This window comes from Leuresthes tenuis, unplaced genomic scaffold (genome assembly GCF_036924035.1).
Source record: "Leuresthes tenuis unplaced genomic scaffold, fLeuTen1.0.hap1 SCAF_6, whole genome shotgun sequence".
NCBI classification, from domain to species: Eukaryota; Metazoa; Chordata; class Actinopteri; order Atheriniformes; family Atherinopsidae; genus Leuresthes; species Leuresthes tenuis.
This window is the reverse complement of record NW_027325360.1, coordinates 583,892-603,891: the sequence shown is the minus strand read 5'-3', so window position 1 is coordinate 603,891 and position 20,000 is coordinate 583,892. Positions and strand designations below refer to the sequence as shown.

The 20,000-nt window shown below is 50.9% G+C and overlaps 2 protein-coding genes across 3 annotated transcripts in view; one reads left to right on the top strand and one right to left on the bottom strand.

Annotated features, from left to right (window-relative positions):
* The window catches only part of entr1 (endosome associated trafficking regulator 1), a 14,241-nt gene extending 5,714 nt beyond the window's left edge, over positions 1-8,527 (bottom strand). For both annotated transcript variants that reach the window (XM_072387118.1, XM_072387117.1), the window contains exons 1-4: positions 8,444-8,527; positions 8,022-8,302; positions 7,832-7,908; positions 3,687-3,792 (exon numbers count right to left, since the gene is read on the bottom strand). In XM_072387118.1, the coding sequence (XP_072243219.1) occupies positions 3,687-3,792; positions 7,832-7,908; positions 8,022-8,302; positions 8,444-8,486 (507 nt within the window). In that variant the 5' untranslated portion in view covers positions 8,487-8,527. The remainder of the gene's footprint in view (positions 1-3,686; positions 3,793-7,831; positions 7,909-8,021; positions 8,303-8,443) is intronic.
* Positions 8,528-8,732: 205 nt separating this feature from the next.
* On the top strand, positions 8,733-19,191 carry chek2 (checkpoint kinase 2). Its single transcript, XM_072387111.1, has 15 exons — positions 8,733-8,816; positions 9,284-9,552; positions 10,476-10,600; positions 10,779-10,911; positions 14,040-14,130; positions 14,325-14,421; positions 14,554-14,607; positions 14,762-14,826; positions 15,363-15,462; positions 15,536-15,622; positions 15,688-15,851; positions 15,936-16,051; positions 18,373-18,458; positions 18,564-18,788; positions 18,865-19,191. The coding sequence occupies exons 2-15, from the start codon at positions 9,291-9,293 to the stop codon at positions 18,976-18,978; spliced, it is 1,719 nt and encodes a 572-aa protein (XP_072243212.1). The 5' UTR covers positions 8,733-8,816; positions 9,284-9,290; the 3' UTR covers positions 18,979-19,191.
* Positions 19,192-20,000: the final 809 nt, after the last annotated feature.

Genomic DNA, 20,000 nt, shown 5'->3' with positions numbered 1-20,000 from the left:
TGGAACATGTGATCAGTGGAACATGTGATGATGTGATCAGTGGAACATGTGATCAGTGGAACATGTGATCATGTGATCAGTGGAACATGTGATCATGTGATCAGTGGAACATGTGATCAGTGGAACATGTGATCATGTGATCAGTGGAACATGTGATCAGTGGAACATGTGATCAGTGGAACATGTGATCAGTGGAACATGTGATCATGTGATCAGTGGAACATGTGATCATGTGATCAGTGGAACATGTGATCAGTGGAACATGTGATCAGTGGAACATTTGATCAGTGGAACATGTGATCATGTGATCAGTGGAACATGTGATCAGTGGAACATGTGATCATGTGATCAGTGGTACATGTGATCAGTGGAACATGTGATCATGTGATCAGTGGTACATGTGATCAGTGGTACATGTGATCAGTGGAACATGTGATCATGTGATCAGTGGTACATGTGATCAGTGGAACATGTGATCAGTGGAACATGTGATCAGTGGAACATGTGATCAATGGAACATGTGATCAGTGGAACATGTGATGATGTGATCAGTGGAACATGTGATCAGTGGAACATGTGATCATGTGATCGGAGGAACATGTGATCAGTGGAACATGTGATCATGTGATCAGTGGAACATGTGATCAGTGGAACATGTGATCATGTGATCAGTGGAACATGTGATCGTGTGATCAGTTCAACATGTGATCGTGTGATCAGAGGAACATGTGATTGTGTGATCAGTGGAACATGTGATCATGTGATCAGTGGAACATGTGATCATGTGATCAGTGGTACATGTGATCAGTGGAACATGTGATCCGTTGGAAATGTGATCATGTGATCAGTGGTACATGTGATCAGTGGAACATGTGATCAGTGGAACATGTGATCAGTGGAACATGTGATCAATGGAACATGTGATCAGTGGAACATGTGATGATGTGATCAGTGGAACATGTGATCAGTGGAACATGTGATCATGTGATCGGAGGAACATGTGATCAGTGGAACATGTGATCATGTGATCAGTGGAACATGTGATCAGTGGAACATGTGATCATGTGATCAGTGGAACATGTGATCGTGTGATCAGTTCAACATGTGATCGTGTGATCAGAGGAACATGTGATTGTGTGATCAGTGGAACATGTGATCATGTGATGAGTGGAACATGTGATCAGTGGAACATGTGATGAGTGGAACATGTGATCAGTGGAACATGTGATCGTGTGATCAGTGGAACATGTGATCAGTGGAACATGTGATCAGTGGAACATGTGATCGTGTGATCAGTTCAACATGTGATCGTGTGATCAGAGGAACATGTGATCATGTGATCAGAGGAACATGTGATCGTGTGATCAGTGGAACATGTGATCAGTGGAACATGTGATCAGAGGAACATGTGATCATGTGATCAGAGGAACATGTGATCGTGTGATCAGTGGAACATGTGATCAGTGGAACATGTGATCAGTGGAACATGTGATGATGTGATCAGTGGAACATGTGATCGTGTGATCAGAGGAACATGTGATCGTGTGATCAGAGGAACATGTGATCGTGTGATAAGTGGAACATGTGATCAGTGGAACATGTGATGATGTGATCAGTGGAACATGTGATCAGTGGAACATGTGACGATGTGATCAGTGGAACATGTGATCAGTGGTACATGTGATCATATGATCAGTGGTACATGTGATCAGTGGAACATGTGATCGTGTGATCAGAGGAACATGTGATCGTGTGATCAGTGGAACATGTGATCAGTGGAACATGTGATCAGAGGAACATGTGATCAGAGGAACATGTGATCGTGTGATCAGTGGAACATGTGATCGTGTGATCAGTGGAACATGTGATCAGAGGAACATGTGATCGTGTGATCAGTGGAACATGTGATCAGTGGAACATGTGATCAGTGGAACATGTGATCAGTGGTACATGTGATCATATGATCAGTGGAACATGTGATCATGTGATCAGTGGAACATGTGATCAGTGGAACATGTGATCATGTGATCAGTGGAACATGTGATCATGTGATCAGTGGAACATGTGATCAGTGGAACATGTGATCAGTGGAACATGTGATCAGTGGAACATGTGATCATGTGATCAGTGGAACATGTGATCAGTGGAACATGTGATCATGTGATCAGTGGTACATGTGATCAGTGGAACATGTGATCATGTGATCAGTGGTACATGTGATCAGTGGAACATGTGATCAGTGGAACATGTGATCATGTGATCAGTGGTACATGTGATCAGTGGAACATGTGATCAGTGGAACATGTGATCAATGGAACATGTGATCAGTGGAACATGTGATGATGTGATCAGTGGAACATGTGATCAGTGGAACATGTGATCAGTGGAACATGTGATCATGTGATCGGAGGAACATGTGATCAGTGGAACATGTGATCATGTGATCAGTGGAACATGTGATCAGTGGAACATGTGATCATGTGATCAGTGGAACATGTGATCGTGTGATCAGTTCAACATGTGATCGTGTGATCAGAGGAACATGTGATTGTGTGATCAGTGGAACATGTGATCAGTGGAACATGTGATCATGTGATGAGTGGAACATGTGATCGTGTGATCAGTTCAACATGTGATCGTGTGATCAGAGGAACATGTGATTGTGTGATCAGTGGAACATGTGATCAGTGGAACATGTGATCATGTGATGAGTGGAACATGTGATCAGTGGAACATGTGATCGTGTGATCAGTGGAACATGTGATCAGTGGAACATGTGATCAGAGGAACATGTGATCATGTGATCAGAGGAACATGTGATCGTGTGATCAGTGGAACATGTGATCAGTGGAACATGTGATCAGTGGAACATGTGATCAGTGGAACATGTGATGATGTGATCAGTGGAACATGTGATCGTGTGATCAGAGGAACATGTGATCGTGTGATAAGTGGAACATGTGATCAGTGGAACATGTGATGATGTGATCAGTGGAACATGTGATCAGTGGTACATGTGATCATATGATCAGTGGTACATGTGATCAGTGGAACATGTGATCGTGTGATCAGAGGAACATGTGATCGTGTGATCAGTGGAACATGTGATCAGTGGAACATGTGATCAGAGGAACATGTGATCAGAGGAACATGTGATCGTGTGATCAGTGGAACATGTGATCAGAGGAACATGTGATCGTGTGATCAGTGGAACATGTGATCAGTGGAACATGTGATCAGTGGAACATGTGATCAGTGGTACATGTGATCATATGATCAGTGGAACATGTGATCGTGTGATCAGTGGAACATGTGATCATGTGATCAGTGGTACATGTGATCATATGATCAGTGGAACATGTGATCGTGTGATCAGTGGAACATGTGATCATGTGATCAGTGGAACATGTGATCGTGTGATCAGTGGAACATGTGATCAGTGCAAGCTGCCTGTTGCATAAAGTCTTTTCTGATTCTGATGGTCCTCAGGCTGAAACTGTTCCAGAAACAGGACAGGTGCAAAGTTCTGCTCTTATAAACCAACGTTTAGATGTTTAACAGCAGCTCCACCTTCTGCTGATAACGTGTAACTGCACTCAGGTCTGCCTGACCCCGCATTAGTCTGAAAAACACTTTGGTTCTGTTTCAGGTCAACCCATTTGGACCTGCTGTACATGATGCGTTACCTGTTGTATCAGGCTGTTCCTCCCCCTGCAGGAGGTGGCTGCTTCAGCCATGGAGGTCTCATTATCTCCTTCGTAGTTCTTTCCTCCTTCAGGGTTGGAGGAGAACCTGGTGGAGCAGATGGAGATTTAGAGTTCGGTTCGATCTCCTTTAGGACACACCGACCCGTCCTTTATGAGAGAAAGTTAGCTGTAAGTTTGCAGTTAGCTGTAAGTTAGCAGTTAGCTAGCAGTTAGCTGTAAGTTAGCAGTTAGCTAGCAGTTAGCAGTTAGCTGTGAGTTAGCAGTTAGCTGTGAGTTAGCAGTTAGCTGTAAGTTAGCAGGTAGCTGTGAGTTAGCAGTTAGCTAGCAGTTAGCTGTAAGTTAGCAGTTAGCTGTGAGTTAGCAGTTAGCTGTGAGTTAGCAGTTAGCTGTGAGTTAGCAGTTAGCTGTAGGTTAGCAGCAGATGCTAGCAAACAATGCTTTCTCATCCACAGTGATGGACCAAGCCGGAGATGAGCACAGAGTAACTCGTAGTAATGCATGTGAACCGTTAATTACTGCGTTTAAACATTTTGGATATATTAACCTCATTAAACATTTGTACCTGGAGACCTCCATCTTTATCAGAAACATGCCGATAATGTAACATTAGCACAGCGAGAGTGAGGAGAGGACCGGTGTTGTGTTGGAAACACACCTTAAACACAGCTGCAGGTTGTCTGAGTTACAGAACGGAACCGTTCAGCTAGAAAGCTTCAGCTAACAAAGTAATGTGGGAACAATAATGTTCATCTTTCAGAAAGGAGCAGCAGGAACTCCTTAGAAGTTGGTGTACGTCATCTTCATTAGCTAAGCTGTTAGCGCTAGCTTCAGCTAACAAAGTAATGTGGGAACAATAATGTTCATCTTTCAGAAAGGAACAGCAGTAACTCCTTAGAAGTTGGTGTACGTCATCTTCATTAGCTAAGCTGTTAGCGCTAGCTTCAGCTAAAGGAAGAAATAAATCAGTAAATAAACCATGAGGAGTTATTTCATTAGCTAAGCTGTTAGCGTTAGCTGCTGCTAAAGGAAGAAATAAATCAGTAAATAAACCATGAGGAGTTATTTCTCAGATGCTTCCATTTCCCTGCTCTGAAGTTCAGGCTCTGAGAGTTGGAACTGATCCTCTTTGTGGCTCAGTTCCTTCAGTCCAGCGTTGAACTGGACCAAGTTGTTAAAACAGTGGGATGAAAAGTGTTTGCTGCACATTCCCAGTCTTTAGCTAACTCTGCTGGAACATTAGCCTCAGATATAGTTTATCCACTGGGCTCTTATATCCTCTGAGGCTGCTGCTGGATGGAAGATGCATGCTCCTCAGTGCAGCTGACAGCAGAACATTTCCACCAGAAGGAGTTCTTACATGTGAGAAGGGAGCTTTTTAACCAAATGGCTCCACCTGGTGGTCTGTTAAGCCTCCTTGCTGTTAAACCCCGACTGTGCACACACTCACACATGGAGCACACACTCACACATGAGCACACACTCACACATGAGCACACACTCACACATGAAGCACACACTCACACATGAAGCACACACTCACACATGAAGGGTTTTGGGGGCGTGTGTGTTCGGTGGGGTGTAGTGGATGGGGCCACGTAGGTGGTCCCCTTTGGTTGCACTCTGCAGTTCCCTGCCCCTGTTTTAATTACACCTTAGACATTACTACTTATCAAACACACACTCACACACACACATTAGGTCTTGGGGGGTGGTTGCACTGAGTGGCATCTGGTGGGCGGGGCTCTTTGGGTATGTAGGCTGCCCAGAGGGCCGCGCTCCCAGTCCTACAAGTTTGGCTGCCCCTCAATTTTAATTGCTCACTATTAGAAAATATTGAAGAGCCAGAAGGGTGAGGGGAGGGGTCTTCTTCCCACACCCCTGCTTCCTGGTTGCTGCTCGGGGCGGGAGGGGCCAAGAGGATTAATTAATTGTTCTGCTGGTTCGGGGTCTGTGGTGGCTGGGGGGCTGCTGCCCCCCCCCGGTGTGCCCGCTGCGCTACACCCCAGCGGAGTCGAGGGAGGGAGGACGTGTGGATGTATGGGACGTGAAAGTGTGTGTGGTAATGATTGGGCCTGGATCTGGGACTTGCTGTCGCCTGGCCTGCCTGTGCTTCTCCTGATGGGGGGGCGGCGTTGCCTCTCCCCGCTGCTCGCGGCTTCACCCACCTGTGGGCACGTCTTGGCTCCCAGGGCACTTGGCCAGGGGCGCTGGGGCAGGCGCTGACCCACTGTGTGGCTGTCTGGGGCGCTTGGCCCTCCTGGGTATTGGGTGGGGCCTCTGCCGGGGGGTTTGGGGGCGCTCGGGCTCCTGGGGCCCGGGTCCAGTGCACGGCCCATGTCTGGGCGGCTGGGACCTGGCGGGGTCGGTGGGCTGTTGCCCCTGGTTCTCTGAGGGCCTCTGTCCTATGCTTATGGGGGCTCTATCCGGGGGCTTCCTCTGCAGTCTTCTGGGTGGATGCGTGGTTGTCCCTGCGGTGGGCTTCGTGGGTTCTGTGCTCCGTGGGGGCTGCTGGTGGCCTGGGTCTTGTGGCCCTCTCTGCCTGCTTCTGATTGCTGGGGGGGGGCTGTGGATTGTGGCCCTGTACACTTATACACTCATAACTAAGCATGGTTATCATGTAGGTCCTGTGCCATGAGTGTTGCATGTTCTCACACACACACATTCATTAGCCCAGTAGCTCGCTAAGCAGTTGATGTATTATCATGTCGTCTCAGGTCATCTATATCCACAGCTGTGTTGTATGCGATTACCGCTTCTTGTGCTTGTTTTTGTTTGTTTGTGTGTTTGTTTTTTCTCTGCTTGTCTGCTTTCAGGTGCTCCTGGTGGCGCTAAGGCTGGATTCCCCTCAGAGGCCATGGATTGTTGTCTGTTATGTTTTTTTTACAGGTGTAGCAGCTGGTTGTCTGGTTTTTGTTTCTATTTTTGTTCTGTTTCCTCTTCTTTCCTCTTCTTCTTTCCTTGTCCCCCGGTCCGGTTCAGTTCTATTACATGTTATATATTGTAAACAGAAATAAATAAATGGGCATCAAGGGGAGCTTTACATTTATAAAACTTCCCTTGGCAAAGCAAATCTGTTTGGCATCAAAGGTATTCAGACTACAATTCTGCTGCCATAATGCTGAACAGGACAAGGGGGAAAAAAAAAAAAAAAAAAAATTTAAAAAATAAAAAAAAATAAATAAATAAATAAAAAAAACCCCGACTGTGAGCTTTAACGTTTGCTTTATTCTAGAATGTGTTGTTAAAAAAATCATGAAGAATTGTTATTTTCTTAAAAAGCACAACACATATTCTCACCTGCAGGTGCAGCCATTGTTTTACTAGCGCAATGCATGCTGGGTAGATTACGTAGATTTGTTGCTTTGTGGCCTGAGCCGCTTTCGCCATTTACTCAGGTTTCAGGAGCGAGAAAACCAGAATAACTTCACATTGTGCTGCTTTTGGGTGTCATTTTCAATCCAAGGGAAACGAGGGGAGTGATGTTGACACACGAGCTCCCATGATGCACCTCTCAGGTGAGCCTGAAACATCCCATAGTTCTGCTGCTATAGGCCCAGCCTGCTGGGGGAGCTCCCATGATGCACCTCTCCTCCCTCCATGTACAGATGACATCATTGCTGTCATTAACTTGTGTTTCTCTCTCTCAGCAGGTGTCTCTGGCCTGGTGTTACGCTGCTTGTTGTCCCCTCTTTCCTGTCCTGTTGTAATTTGGCGCTTTATAAATAAAACTGAACTGAACTGAACTGAACTGAACTGAACTGAACTGAACTGAACTGAATTGAATTGAATTGAATTATCCCTGCACTGATGAAGCACACCTGGAAGCCAGCTGTCCCACACATTATGGAGCCTGAACTGAGCATAAAAAGGGTTGTAATGAGGAAAATGACTTTAACTTAAAGTCTGAGGAGCAGCGGGGGGGCTCAGAGAGAGACTCTGGAGTCCAGAATCTGAGTCACATCAATGAAGATAAAATGAATAAAACCCGGTTCTGATTGTTTCAAATGTTCAACAAACTGTTCTGATCCACACAGAACCACCATGTTTCTGTCCTGAGGGGAGGCTGGAATCTACTCAACCAATCAAACGACCCCATCAGGTCCAAACCCCACCTCCTGACTCACCTGGTCTCCTCCTCCTCAGAGCACAGGGAGGAGCTGCTGTCCACACCTGCCTGGAAGCTCCGCCCCCACTCCTCCTCCTGATTGGACAGAGAGTCAGGTTAGGAGAGCCAGAGAAAGCTGGCTGCTGTGACGTCACATAAGCAGCGATGACCTCATCAGAGAGGCATGCAGGCTGATGATGTCACTCTACCTGTGCAGCCAGGTGTGGAACTGACAGGAAACAGCTGCTGACTTCAGAGTCCCCAAAACTGCTCTGAGAGGCAGAAACAGGTGTAAGGACAGGTGTGCTGCTGCGGTTCTGGTTCTGCTGATGTCTGCATACCTCCCCACCAGTGTGGTCCTGGTCCTGGTCCTGGTCCTGGTCCTGGTTCTGGTCCTGGTCCTGGTTCTGGTCCTGGTCCTGGTCTTTCCAGCGGAGAAACTCTTTGAAGGAGAATGGGTTCAGCTCCTCAGCCCGCTGCTCCTCCTCATCTGGACAAAGATGAAGAATTATTGATTATTACTGATCTGGACCAGGTCCGGACGGGTTCAGATGTCTTCTGAGATCAGAGCACACTCAGAACCACCACAGAACCGGACAGAAAGTGCACCGGATCGGACCGTGGGACTCACCGTCTGTGATGATCAGGGTCTTCCCGCCTCTCTGTCGGGACATTACGACCCAGACAGGTGGTTCTGTTCGGTTCTGTAAGGCTGTTAGCGGCACATATTGATTATCTTGTCGATCTGCTGGTCCCGCCGTGTCTCCTCTTCCAAACGAACCCAGACCCGGAAACGCACTGCCTGCTCAAACTCCACGTGACCTTCCTCCGACTTCTGATAGGCTCAGGCGGTCACGTGACATCAGGAGGGAAACAGTGCAAGGAACTAAATTTCCAGCAAGATCTCGGGAAAACAGCTGTGCACGTGTCCACGGCTCGGGTTTGTTTGTTTTGGACCTGGTCGGAACCGGAGGAGAGCCGTTCTGCAGCGGGCAGTCTGACTGGTGAGCGTGCGCTTCAGCCGGTGCGCTGACCCGGTTCTTCGCGGTGGGCTGGGAACGGATGTGGAACCGGTCAACTGTTAAACCACCTTATTTGGTGCTGGTTTATGCTCCGTCCTGTGGTTGTTACTGGTTCCGGTACCGAATGGTCTCAGATCCGACACAGCTCATTTCTTCTGTTGACAGCTCGACACGTGACGAAATCCTCAAAATGAATAAAGCCATTGCTGTGACTGATGACACGTGCTGATTTGTGGATTTTTGGGCGAACCGTTGAGTCTTTTTTTGTTGAGTTTGAGCCGAATTGAAGAGTGACCCGTTAGACACGCGGAGAATGTTCACAAATTGTTTTCTATGTTTGAGTTTTTAACAGACGAACAGGATGTTGTTAAATTGAACAGTTTTGAAATGCAGTTCAGCGCTCAGACCCTGTGGGACATAACCCAACATGTCCTGTGACGTGTCTGCAGGGCCAGAATGTCTGAAGAGGTTCCACCTGAGGGGGAGCCATCCCAGTCCCAAACCCAGTCCACCCTGTCCCCGTCCCAGGCCAGGTCCCAGTCTCAGGCCGGTTCCAGTTCATCCAGCGGGCCGACCTCAGGCAGCCAGTCGTCCAGCGGCTCGGGGACTCTGAGCAGCGTGGACACCATCCCCGTCACGCTCCCGTCCGTCCCGGAGGAGCCAGAACCGCAGCCCTGGGGCCGCCTGCTGCCGATGGCCCGAGGATTCAGGAGCCACGGTGACCGCCCACACATGCAGGCACAGCACCGGTCTGAGGACCGGTACCTGATGGGTTTATTTGTTGCAGACTGCATGGAGGACCAGTACCTGATGGGTTTATTTGTTGCAGACTGCATGGAGGACCAGTACCTGATGGTGTTTATTTGTTGCAGACTGCATGGAGGGCCGGTACCTGATGGTGTTTATTTGTTGCAGACTGCATGGAGGACCGGTACCTGATGGTGTTTATTTGTTGCAGACTGCATGGAGGACCGGTACCTGATGGTGTTTATTTGTTGCAGACTGCATGGAGGACCGGTACCTGATGGTGTTTATTTGTTGCAGACTGCATGGAGGACCGGTACCTGATGGTGTTTATTTGTTGCAGACTGCATGGAGGACCGGTACCTGATGGTGTTTATTTGTTGCAGACTGCATGGAGGACCGGTACCTGATGGTGTTTATTTGTTGCAGACTGCATGGAGGACCAGTACCTGATGGGTTTATTTGTTGCAGACTGCATGGAGGACCGGTACCTGATGGTGTTTATTTGTTGCAGACTGCATGGAGGACCGGTACCTGATGGTGTTTATTTGTTGCAGACTGCATGGAGGACCGGTACCTGATGGGTTTATTTGTTGCAGACTGCATGGAGGACCAGTACCTGATGGGTTTATTTGTTGCAGACTGCATGGAGGACCGGTACCTGATGGTGTTTATTTGTTGCAGACTGCATGGAGGACCGGTACCTGATGGGTTTATTTGTTGCAGACTGCATGGAGGACCAGTACCTGATGGTGTTTATTTGTTGCAGACTGCATGGAGGACCGGTACCTGATGGTGTTTATTTGTTGCAGACTGCATGGAGGACCAGTACCTGATGGGTTTATTTGTTGCAGACTGCATGGAGGACCGGTACCTGATGGTGTTTATTTGTTGCAGACTGTATGGAGGACCAGTACCTGTTTGGACGGGACTCCAGGTGCGACTACGTCCTGGATGATCCGGAGGAGAGAGGATCCACCAGGTTCAGAATCTACAGCAAGAAGCACTTCAGGATCTACAAGGTGAGAAACTGCAGAACAGGTGCTGCAGTCCGTCCTGTTAGTGGTTCTGACACCTGTCTGCCCCTCTTCCACCTGTCTGTCTGTCCTCCACCTGTCTGTCCCTCCTCCACCTGTCTGTCCCTCCTCCACCTGTCTGTCCATCCTCCACCTGTCTGTCCATCCTCCACCTGTCTGTCAGGAGGGATCTGAGGTCTTCGTGGAGGACTACAGTAACAACGGCACGTTTGTTGACGGTGTTTTGGTTGGAAAAGATAAGAAACTTCCTCTGATCAACAACGCCGTCCTTTCTCTGGCAGAGCAAAGGAATAAAGGTAACACCCGTCTCACCTCTCTCACCCGTCTCACCGCTCTCACTCGTCTCACCTCTCTCACCCGTCTCACCTCTCTCACTCGTCTCACCTTTCACCCGTCTCACCATCTCACCCGTCTCACCTCTGTGACCCGTCTCACCTCTTTTACCCGTCTCACCTCTCTCACTCGTCTCACCTTTCACCCGTCTCACCTCTCACCCGTCTCACCTCTGTCACCCGTCTCACCTCTGTGACCCGTCTCACCTTTCACCCGTCTCACCTCTGTCACCCGTCTCACCTTTCACCCGTCTCACTTCTCTCACGTCTCTCACCCGTCTCACCTCTCTCACCCGTCTCACCTCTCTCACTCGTCTCACCGCTCTCACTCGTCTCACCTTTCACCCGTCTCACCATCTCACCCGTCTCACCTCTGTCACCCGTCTCACCTCTCTCACCTCTGTGACCCGTCTCACCTTTCACCCGTCTCACTTCTCTCACGTCTCTCACCCGTCTCACCTCTCTCACCCGTCTCACCTCTCTCACTCGTCTCACCGCTCTCACTCGTCTCACCTTTCACCCGTCTCACCATCTCACCCGTCTCACCTCTGTCACCCGTCTCACCTCTCTCACCTCTGTGACCCGTCTCACCTTTCACCCGTCTCACCTCTGTCACCCGTCTCACCTTTCACCCGTCTCACTTCTCTCACGTCTCTCACCCGTCTCACCTCTCTCACCTCTGTCACCCGTCTCACCTCTCTCACCTCTGTCACCCGTCTCACCTTTCACCCGTCTCACCTCTGTCACCCGTCTCACCTTTCACCCGTCTCACCTCTGTCACCCGTCTCACTTCTCTCATGTCTCTCACCCGTCTCACCTCTCACACCTGTCTGACCTCTCTCACCTGTCTCACCTTTCACCCGTCTCACCTCTGTCACCCGTCTCACCTCTGTCACCCGTCTCACCTCTGTCACCCGTCTCACCTCTGTCACCCGTCTCACCTTTCACCCGTCTCACCTTTCAGCCGTCTCACCTCTCTCACCCGTCTCACCTCTGTCACCCGTCTCACCTTTCAGCCGTCTCACCTCTCTCACCCGTCTCACCTCTGTCACCCGTCTCACCTTTCACCCGTCTCACGTCTGTCACCCGTCTCACCTCTCTCACCCGTCTCACCTCTGTCACCCGTCTCACGTCTGTCACCCGTCTCACGTCTCTCTCCCGTCTCACCTCTGTCACCCGTCTCACCTCTCTCACCCGTCTCACCTCTCTCACCCGTCTCACCTCTGTCACCCGTCTCACCTCTGTCACCCGTCTCACGTCTGTCACCCGTCTCACGTCTCTCTCCCGTCTCACCTCTGTCACCCGTCTCACCTCTCTCACCCGTCTCACCTCTCTCACCCGTCTCACCTCTGTCACCCGTCTCACCTCTGTCACCCGTCTTACGTCTCTCTCCCGTCTCACCTCTGTCACCCGTCTCACCTCTCTCACCCGTCTCACCTCTGTCACCCGTCTCACCTCTCTCACCCGTCTCACCTCTGTCACCCGTCTCACCTCTGTCACCCGTCTCCCGTCTCACCTTTCAGCCGTCTCACCTCCCTCACCCGTCTCACCTCTCTCACTCGTCTCACCGCTCTCACTCGTCTCACCTTTCACCCGTCTCACCATCTCACCCGTCTCACCTCTGTCACCCGTCTCACCTCTCTCACCTCTCTCACCCGTCTCACCTCTGTCACCCGTCTCACCTCTCTCACCCGTCTCACCTCTGTCACCCGTCTCACCTCTCTCAACCGTCGCACCTCTCTCACCCGTCTCACCTCTGTCACCCGTCTCACCTTTCACTCGTCTCACCTTTCACCCGTCTCACCTCTGTCACCCGTCTCACTTCTCTCATGTCTCTCACCCGTCTCACCTCTCACACCTGTCTGACCTCTCTCACCTGTCTCACCTCTGTCACCCGTCTCACCTCTGTCACCCGTCTCACCTCTCTCTCCCGTCTCACCTCTCTCACCCGTCTCACCTCTGTCACCCGTCTCACGTCTGTCACCCGTCTCACCTCTCACACCTGTCTGACCTCTCTCACCTGTCTCACCTTTCACCCGTCTCACCTCTGTCACCCGTCTCACCTCTCTCTCCCGTCTCACCTCTCTCACCCATCTCACCTCTGTCACCCGTCTCACGTCTCTCTCCTGTCTCACCTCTGTCACCCGTCTCACGTCTGTCACCCGTCTCACGTCTCACCTCTGTCACCCGTCTTACGTCTCTCTCCCGTCTCACCTTTCACCCGTCTCACCTCTGTCACCCGTCTCACGTCTCTCTCCCGTCTCACCTCTCTCACCTGTCTCACCTCTGTCACCCGTCTCTCTCCCGTCTCACCTCTGTCACCCGTCTCACCTCTCTCACCCGTCTCACCTCTGTCACCCGTCTCACCTCTCTCACCCGTCTCACCTCTCTCACCCGTCTCACCTTTCAGCCGTCTCACCTCCCTCACCCGTCTCACCTCTCTCACCCGTCTCACCTCTGTCACCCGTCTCACGTCTCTCACCCGTCTCACCTCTCTCACCCGTCTCACCTCTCACACCATCTGACCTCTCTCACCCGTCTCACCTTTCACCCGTCTCACCTCTGTCACCCGTCTCACCTCTGTCACCCGTCTCACCTCTCTCACCCGTCTCACCTCTGTCACCCGTCTCACGTCTCTCTCCCGTCTCACCTCTCTCACCCGTCTCACGTCTCTCTCCCGTCTCACCTCTGTCACCCGTCTCACCTCTGTCACCCGTCTCACCTCTGTCTCCCGTCTCACCTCTCTCACCCGTCTCACCTCTGTCACCCGTCTCACGTCTCTCTCCCGTCTCACCTCTCTCACCCGTCTCACGTCTCTCTCCCGTCTCACCCGTCTCACCTCTCTCACCCGTCTCACCTCTTTCACCCGTCTCACCTTTCACCCGTCTCACCTCTCTCACCCGTCTCACCTCTCTCACCCGTCTCACCTCTGTCACCCGTCTCACCTTTCAGCCGTCTCACCTCTCTCACCTCTGTCACCCGTCTCACCTCTCTCACCCGTCTCACCTCTGTCACCCGTCTCACCTCTCTCACCCGTCTCACCTCTGTCACCCGTCTCACCTCTCTCACCCGTCTCACCCTTCTGTCTGCAGTGTTCGTCTTCATCGACCTCATTTCAGACGATCAGTCCAGTTTACCTAAAGGCCTGCAGGACAAATACCTGCTGACTCGACGAATCGGCACGTGAGTCTGCTCACCTGTGTGTGATGTCACTTCCGTGGCGTGCTGTTCTGCTCACCTGTGTGTGATGTCACTTCCGTGGCGTGCTGTTCTGCTCACCTGTGTGTGATGTCACTTCCGTGGCGTGCTGTTCTGCTCACCTGTGCGTGATGTCACTTCCGTGGCGTGCTGTTCTCCTCACAGTGTGTGTGTTTCAGAGGTGTGTGTGGCGAGGTGCGTCTGGGCTTTGAGCGATCGACCTGCAGGAGGTTTGCGGTGAAGATCATCAACAAGAAGAACTTCCAGTCTGAGGGGGTGAGTCACCTCTGCTGCTCTCTGATTGGTCGACAGCTCCACTCGTTTCCCTCCTGCTTCCTCAGAACTATGGCGTCTACAACATGGCATCTGGACATTTCTCAGGCGGTTTGTTTTGTTGTCCAATCACAGACGGCAACCCGAAATGCAAAGACGGAGATTGAGATTCTGCAGAGGATCGACCACGTGAGTGTGAAACCAACGAAGAAGAAGAGACGCAACTGCACAGAGGCTCCATCTAACTGAACATGTCTCCTTTTTTCTTTTCCTTTTCTTGTGTCCTCTCTCCTTCTATGTGTCCTTATTCTCTGTCCTTGTTTCCTCTCCTTGTCTCCTGCAGCCTTGTCTCATAAATACTGAGGACTTCTATCAGACTGAGGACAGTTACTACATCGTGTTGGAGATGTGAGTTAAAGCCTGTTTCTGTATTTATCAGAAGCTTTTATCCAAAGAGACTTACAGATGAAGATATAACAGCTTTATAAAAAGCTAACAATAAGCTAAATAAGTCTGTGTGTGTGTGTGTGTGTGTGTGTGTGTGTGTGTGTGTGTGTGTCTCTGTGTGTGTCTCTGTGTGTGTGTGTGTGTCTGTGTGTGTGTGTGTGTGTGTGTGTCTCTGTGTGTGTGTGTCTCTGTGTGTGTGTCTCTGTGTGTGTGTGTGTGTGTGTGTGTGTGTGTCTCTGTGTGTGTGTCTCTGTGTGTGTGTGTGTGTGTGTGTGTGTGTCTCTGTGTGTGTCTCTGTGTGTGTCTCTGTGTGTGTGTGTGTGTGTGTGTGTGTGTGTGTGTGTGTGTGTGTGTGTGTGTGTGTGTGTGTGTGTGTCTCTGTGTGTGTCTCTGTGTGTGTGTCTCTGTGTGTGTGTCTCTGTGTGTGTCTCTGTGTGTGTGTTTGTGTCTGTGTGTGTGTGTGTGTGTGTGTGTGTGTCTCTGTGTGTCTCTGTCAGGATGGAAGGCGGTGAACTCTTCCACAGAGTAAAGTCGAAGCAGCAGCTGAACGAAGACGTCACCAAACTTTATTTCTACCAGATGCTCTGCGCTGTCCAGGTGAGCCCCAGCTGCTGTTGCCACGGTAACCAGCCCACAGGTGCAGCGCAGGTAACGGTGTGTGTGCCTGCAGTACCTCCACAGGAACGGGATCATCCACCGGGACCTGAAGCCCGAGAACATCCTGCTGTCCTCCAATGATGACGTCTGTCTCATTAAGGTACCTCCTCACCTTCATCCCCGTGATGTCACGGCGAGCAGCCTGTAACGACACCTGTGTGCCAGGTGACCGACTTCAACCAGTCCAGGATCCTGGAGGAGGCCGTGCTGATGCGGACGCTGTGTGGGACTCCGTCTTACCTGGCCCCTGAAGTCTTCACCCACGCCTCCACCACCGGCTACGGCCTCGCCGTGGACGCCTGGAGCCTCGGCGTCCTGCTTTTTGTGTGGTAGGCCCCGCCCTCCTGCACGTCCCACCTGCTGACTGCTCATTGGCTGGAAGGTTTGAGCGTTTGCGTCTGTCTGTCTGTCAGTCTGAGCGGCTACGCCCCGTTCCACGAAAGCTTCAGCGACCGTTCGGTCACAGAACAGATCATCCGAGGGGAGTTCACCATGGTCCCGTCCAAGTGGAGACGCGTCTCCAGCCAAGGTACCGCTGCTCAGTTCAGCTTATTCATAGAGTCCAATACATGCTGATCAAATCTACCAAATCCAAGGGAATAAATTCCAATTTAGTCCAATTCATTCAGAGCCAATTTAAAAAATCTTAGCAAAGGAAACCAACAGATTAACTGAAACTTCTCTCTGATCCTGAGCTGCACGAGGCGACTGTGGAGAGAAAAAACTCCCTTTAACAGGAAGAAACCTCCATCAGAACCAGAACCAGGAAGAAACCTCCATCAGAACTAGAACCAGGAAGGGTCCATCTGCCTGGACCAGCTGGGGCTGAGAGGACAGGAAAGAGGGGACAACAAGCAGCGTAACACCAGGCCAGAGACACCTGCTGAGAGAGAGAAACACAAGTTAATGACAGCAATGATGTCATCTGTACATGGAGGGAGGAGAGGTGCATCATGGGAGCTCCCCCAGCAGGCTGGGCCTATAGCAGCAGAACTATGGGATGTTTCAGGCTCACCTGAGCCATCCCTAACTATAAGCTTTATCAGAAAGGAAAGTTTCAGCCTGATCTTAAAGGTAGAGAGGGTGTCTGCTTCCTGAAGCCAAACTGGCAGCTGGTTCCACAGAGAGGGGCCTGATAACTGAAGGCTCTGCCTCCCATTCTGCTTTTAGGGGCCTGATAACTGAAGGCTCTGCCTCCCATTCTTGTTTTAGGGGCCTGATAACTGAAGGCTCTGCCTCCCATTCTGCTTTTAGGGGCCTGATAACTGAAGGCTCTGCCTCCCATTCTGCTTTTAGGGGCCTGATAACTGAAGGCTCTGCCTCCCATTCTGCTTTTAGGGGCCTGATAACTGAAGGCTCTGCCTCCCATTCTGCTTTTAGGGGCCTGATAACTGAAGGCTCTGCCTCCCATTCTTGTTTTAGGGGCCTGATAACTGAAGGCTCTGCCTCCCATTCTGCTTTTAGGGGCCTGATAACTGAAGGCTCTGCCTCCCATTCTGCTTTTAGGGGCCTGATAACTGAAGGCTCTGCCTCCCATTCTGCTTTTAGGGGCCTGATAACTGAAGGCTCTGCCTCCCATTCTGCTTTTAGGGGCCTGATAACTGAAGGCTCTGCCTCCCATTCTGCTTTTAGGGGCCTGATAACTGAAGGCTCTGCCTCCCATTCTGCTTTTAGGGGCCTGATAACTGAAGGCTCTGCCTCCCATTCTGCTTTTAGGGGCCTGATAACTGAAGGCTCTGCCTCCCATTCTGCTTTTAGGGGCCTGATAACTGAAGGCTCTGCCTCCCATTCTTGTTTTAGGGGCCTGATAACTGAAGGCTCTGCCTCCCATTCTGCTTTTAGGGGCCTGATAACTGAAGGCTCTGCCTCCCATTCTGCTTTTAGGGGCCTGATAACTGAAGGCTCTGCCTCCCATTCTGCTTTTAGGGGCCTGATAACTGAAGGCTCTGCCTCCCATTCTGCTTTTAGGGGCCTGATAACTGAAGGCTCTGCCTCCCATTCTGCTTTTAGGGGCCTGATAACTGAAGGCTCTGCCTCCCATTCTGCTTTTAGGGGCCTGATAACTGAAGGCTCTGCCTCCCATTCTTGTTTTAGGGGCCTGATAACTGAAGGCTCTGCCTCCCATTCTGCTTTTAGGGGCCTGATAACTGAAGGCTCTGCCTCCCATTCTGCTTTTAGGGGCCTGATAACTGAAGGCTCTGCCTCCCATTCTGCTTTTAGGGGCCTGATAACTGAAGGCTCTGCCTCCCATTCTGCTTTTAGGGGCCTGATAACTGAAGGCTCTGCCTCCCATTCTGCTTTTAGGGGCCTGATAACTGAAGGCTCTGCCTCCCATTCTGCTTTTAGGGGCCTGATAACTGAAGGCTCTGCCTCCCATTCTGCTTTTAGGGGCCTGATAACTGAAGGCTCTGCCTCCCATTCTGCTTTTAGGGGCCTGATAACTGAAGGCTCTGCCTCCCATTCTTGTTTTAGGGGCCTGATAACTGAAGGCTCTGCCTCCCATTCTGCTTTTAGGGGCCTGATAACTGAAGGCTCTGCCTCCCATTCTGCTTTTAGGGGCCTGATAACTGAAGGCTCTGCCTCCCATTCTGCTTTTAGGGGCCTGATAACTGAAGGCTCTGCCTCCCATTCTGCTTTTAGAGGCCTGATAACTGAAGGCTCTGCCTCCCATTCTGCTTTTAGAAACTCTGGGAACCACAAGGAAACCTGCAGCCTGAGAGCAAAGTGCTCTGTTGGGGAAATATCCAACTGTGAGATCTTTAAGATGTGATGGAGCTCGGTCATTAAGAGCTTCTGACAGATTCTGAGCCCAAACAGAACATGACAAAGACTCATTTCCTCGTGTTTCAGCAAAGGATGTGGTGAGGAAGCTGCTGGTGGTCGACCCGGCCAAGAGGATGACCATCGATGAAGCTCTGCAGCACCCCTGGTTACAGGTAAGTTCTGACCCGTCAGAACGCAGCTGCTGGATGCAGCGATGCAGACGGCGTGTGTGAGAACAGGTGCATGATGGGAGCTGTCTGACTGACTGATGTTTGTAGGATCCGGAGATGCTGAAGACGGCTCAGAGACTCATGTTCCCGTCAGAGGGAGAGGCTGCTGGCTCCCCCCCTGGGCCAACTACTGGCTCCACCCCTGGGCCGCCTGCTGGCTCCGCCCCTGGGCCGTCTGCTGGCTCCGCCCCTGGACCGCCTGCTGGCCCCGCCCCTGGGCCGCCTGCTGGCTCCGCCCCTCGACCGCCTGCTGGCTCCGCCCCTGCTTCCATGGTAACCACACTCAGATTTATACATTCACACTCAAATGGTGATCCTGCCCCTTAACTGCCCTGCCCCCCCTCAACAGGAGGCGGAGTCAGCCTCAGGAGAATCCTCCAGGAGGAAACGAGGAAGAGAAGAAGAAGATGATGATGAGCGTCCTGCTAAGCGCAGCTCAGCCCCGCCCACTACCTCTCTGTAGAGGAGCTGAAACTTTGTAAATAAAGTTTTTTGTGTTTTTTCACGGTTATTTGTAAACAGCTGGTTCTGACCCGATTTTTCAGCCGAGTGAGGTTATGGTTCTGTTCTGTAAAAAAAGTGATGCAACGAATGTGCAGAGCCCTGCGGAGACGTCCGGTCTGATCCGGTCTGATCCGGTCCGGTCCGGTCCGGTCTGATCTGGTCCGGTCCGGTCCGGTCTGATCCGGTCTGAGCTGGTCCGGTCTGATCCGGTCTGATCCGGTCCGGTCCGGTCTGATCTGGTCCGGTCCGGTCTGATCCGGTCCGGTCCGGTCCGGACAGAGTGAGAGTCTGGGCCCATGTTTTTATCAACTAAATAAACTCAGATTTTAAATGAAGCAGTGATTTCTGTCCTGATGGAGCTTCCTGCCAGGTCCAACAGAACCAACGGTGTGTTTTACCCGATGAGACAAACTCTGAGGTGGGGGAGGGGGTCGATCCAAATATTGACAGAACCAGTGCCCGTCCTGTGCTGTGATGTTAGAATCTGGGTCGCGACCCAAAGAATGAGGTCGCTGGGACGTCTGGACCTGCTGGTTCTGACCATCCTCCAGTCCGACTCTGCAGGACTGAGGGTTTCATTCCTGATGATGCAGTTCCCCGTTGGACTTGAAAATGATTGGTACCTTAAACAACAACAAGGTTTGAGGTCAGAACCAGAACCAGACTGGGACCGGTTTCATGTGCAACACGAGGCCGGCTCCCTCTGGACTGAAATAACAGCCCAAAGTGCTCCGGAACCAGCGAGATTCTTCAACTTCACTTCTTTTAAGTTATGAAACTAATTTAATCCAACATCCATCCATCATCCATCCATCCATCCATCATTCATCCATCATTCATCCATCATCCATCCATCCATCCATCATCCATCATCCATCATTCATCCATCCATCATCCATCCATCCATCATCCATCATCCATCATTCATCCATCCATCATTCATCATTCATGCATCCATCATTCATCCATCCATCCATCCAT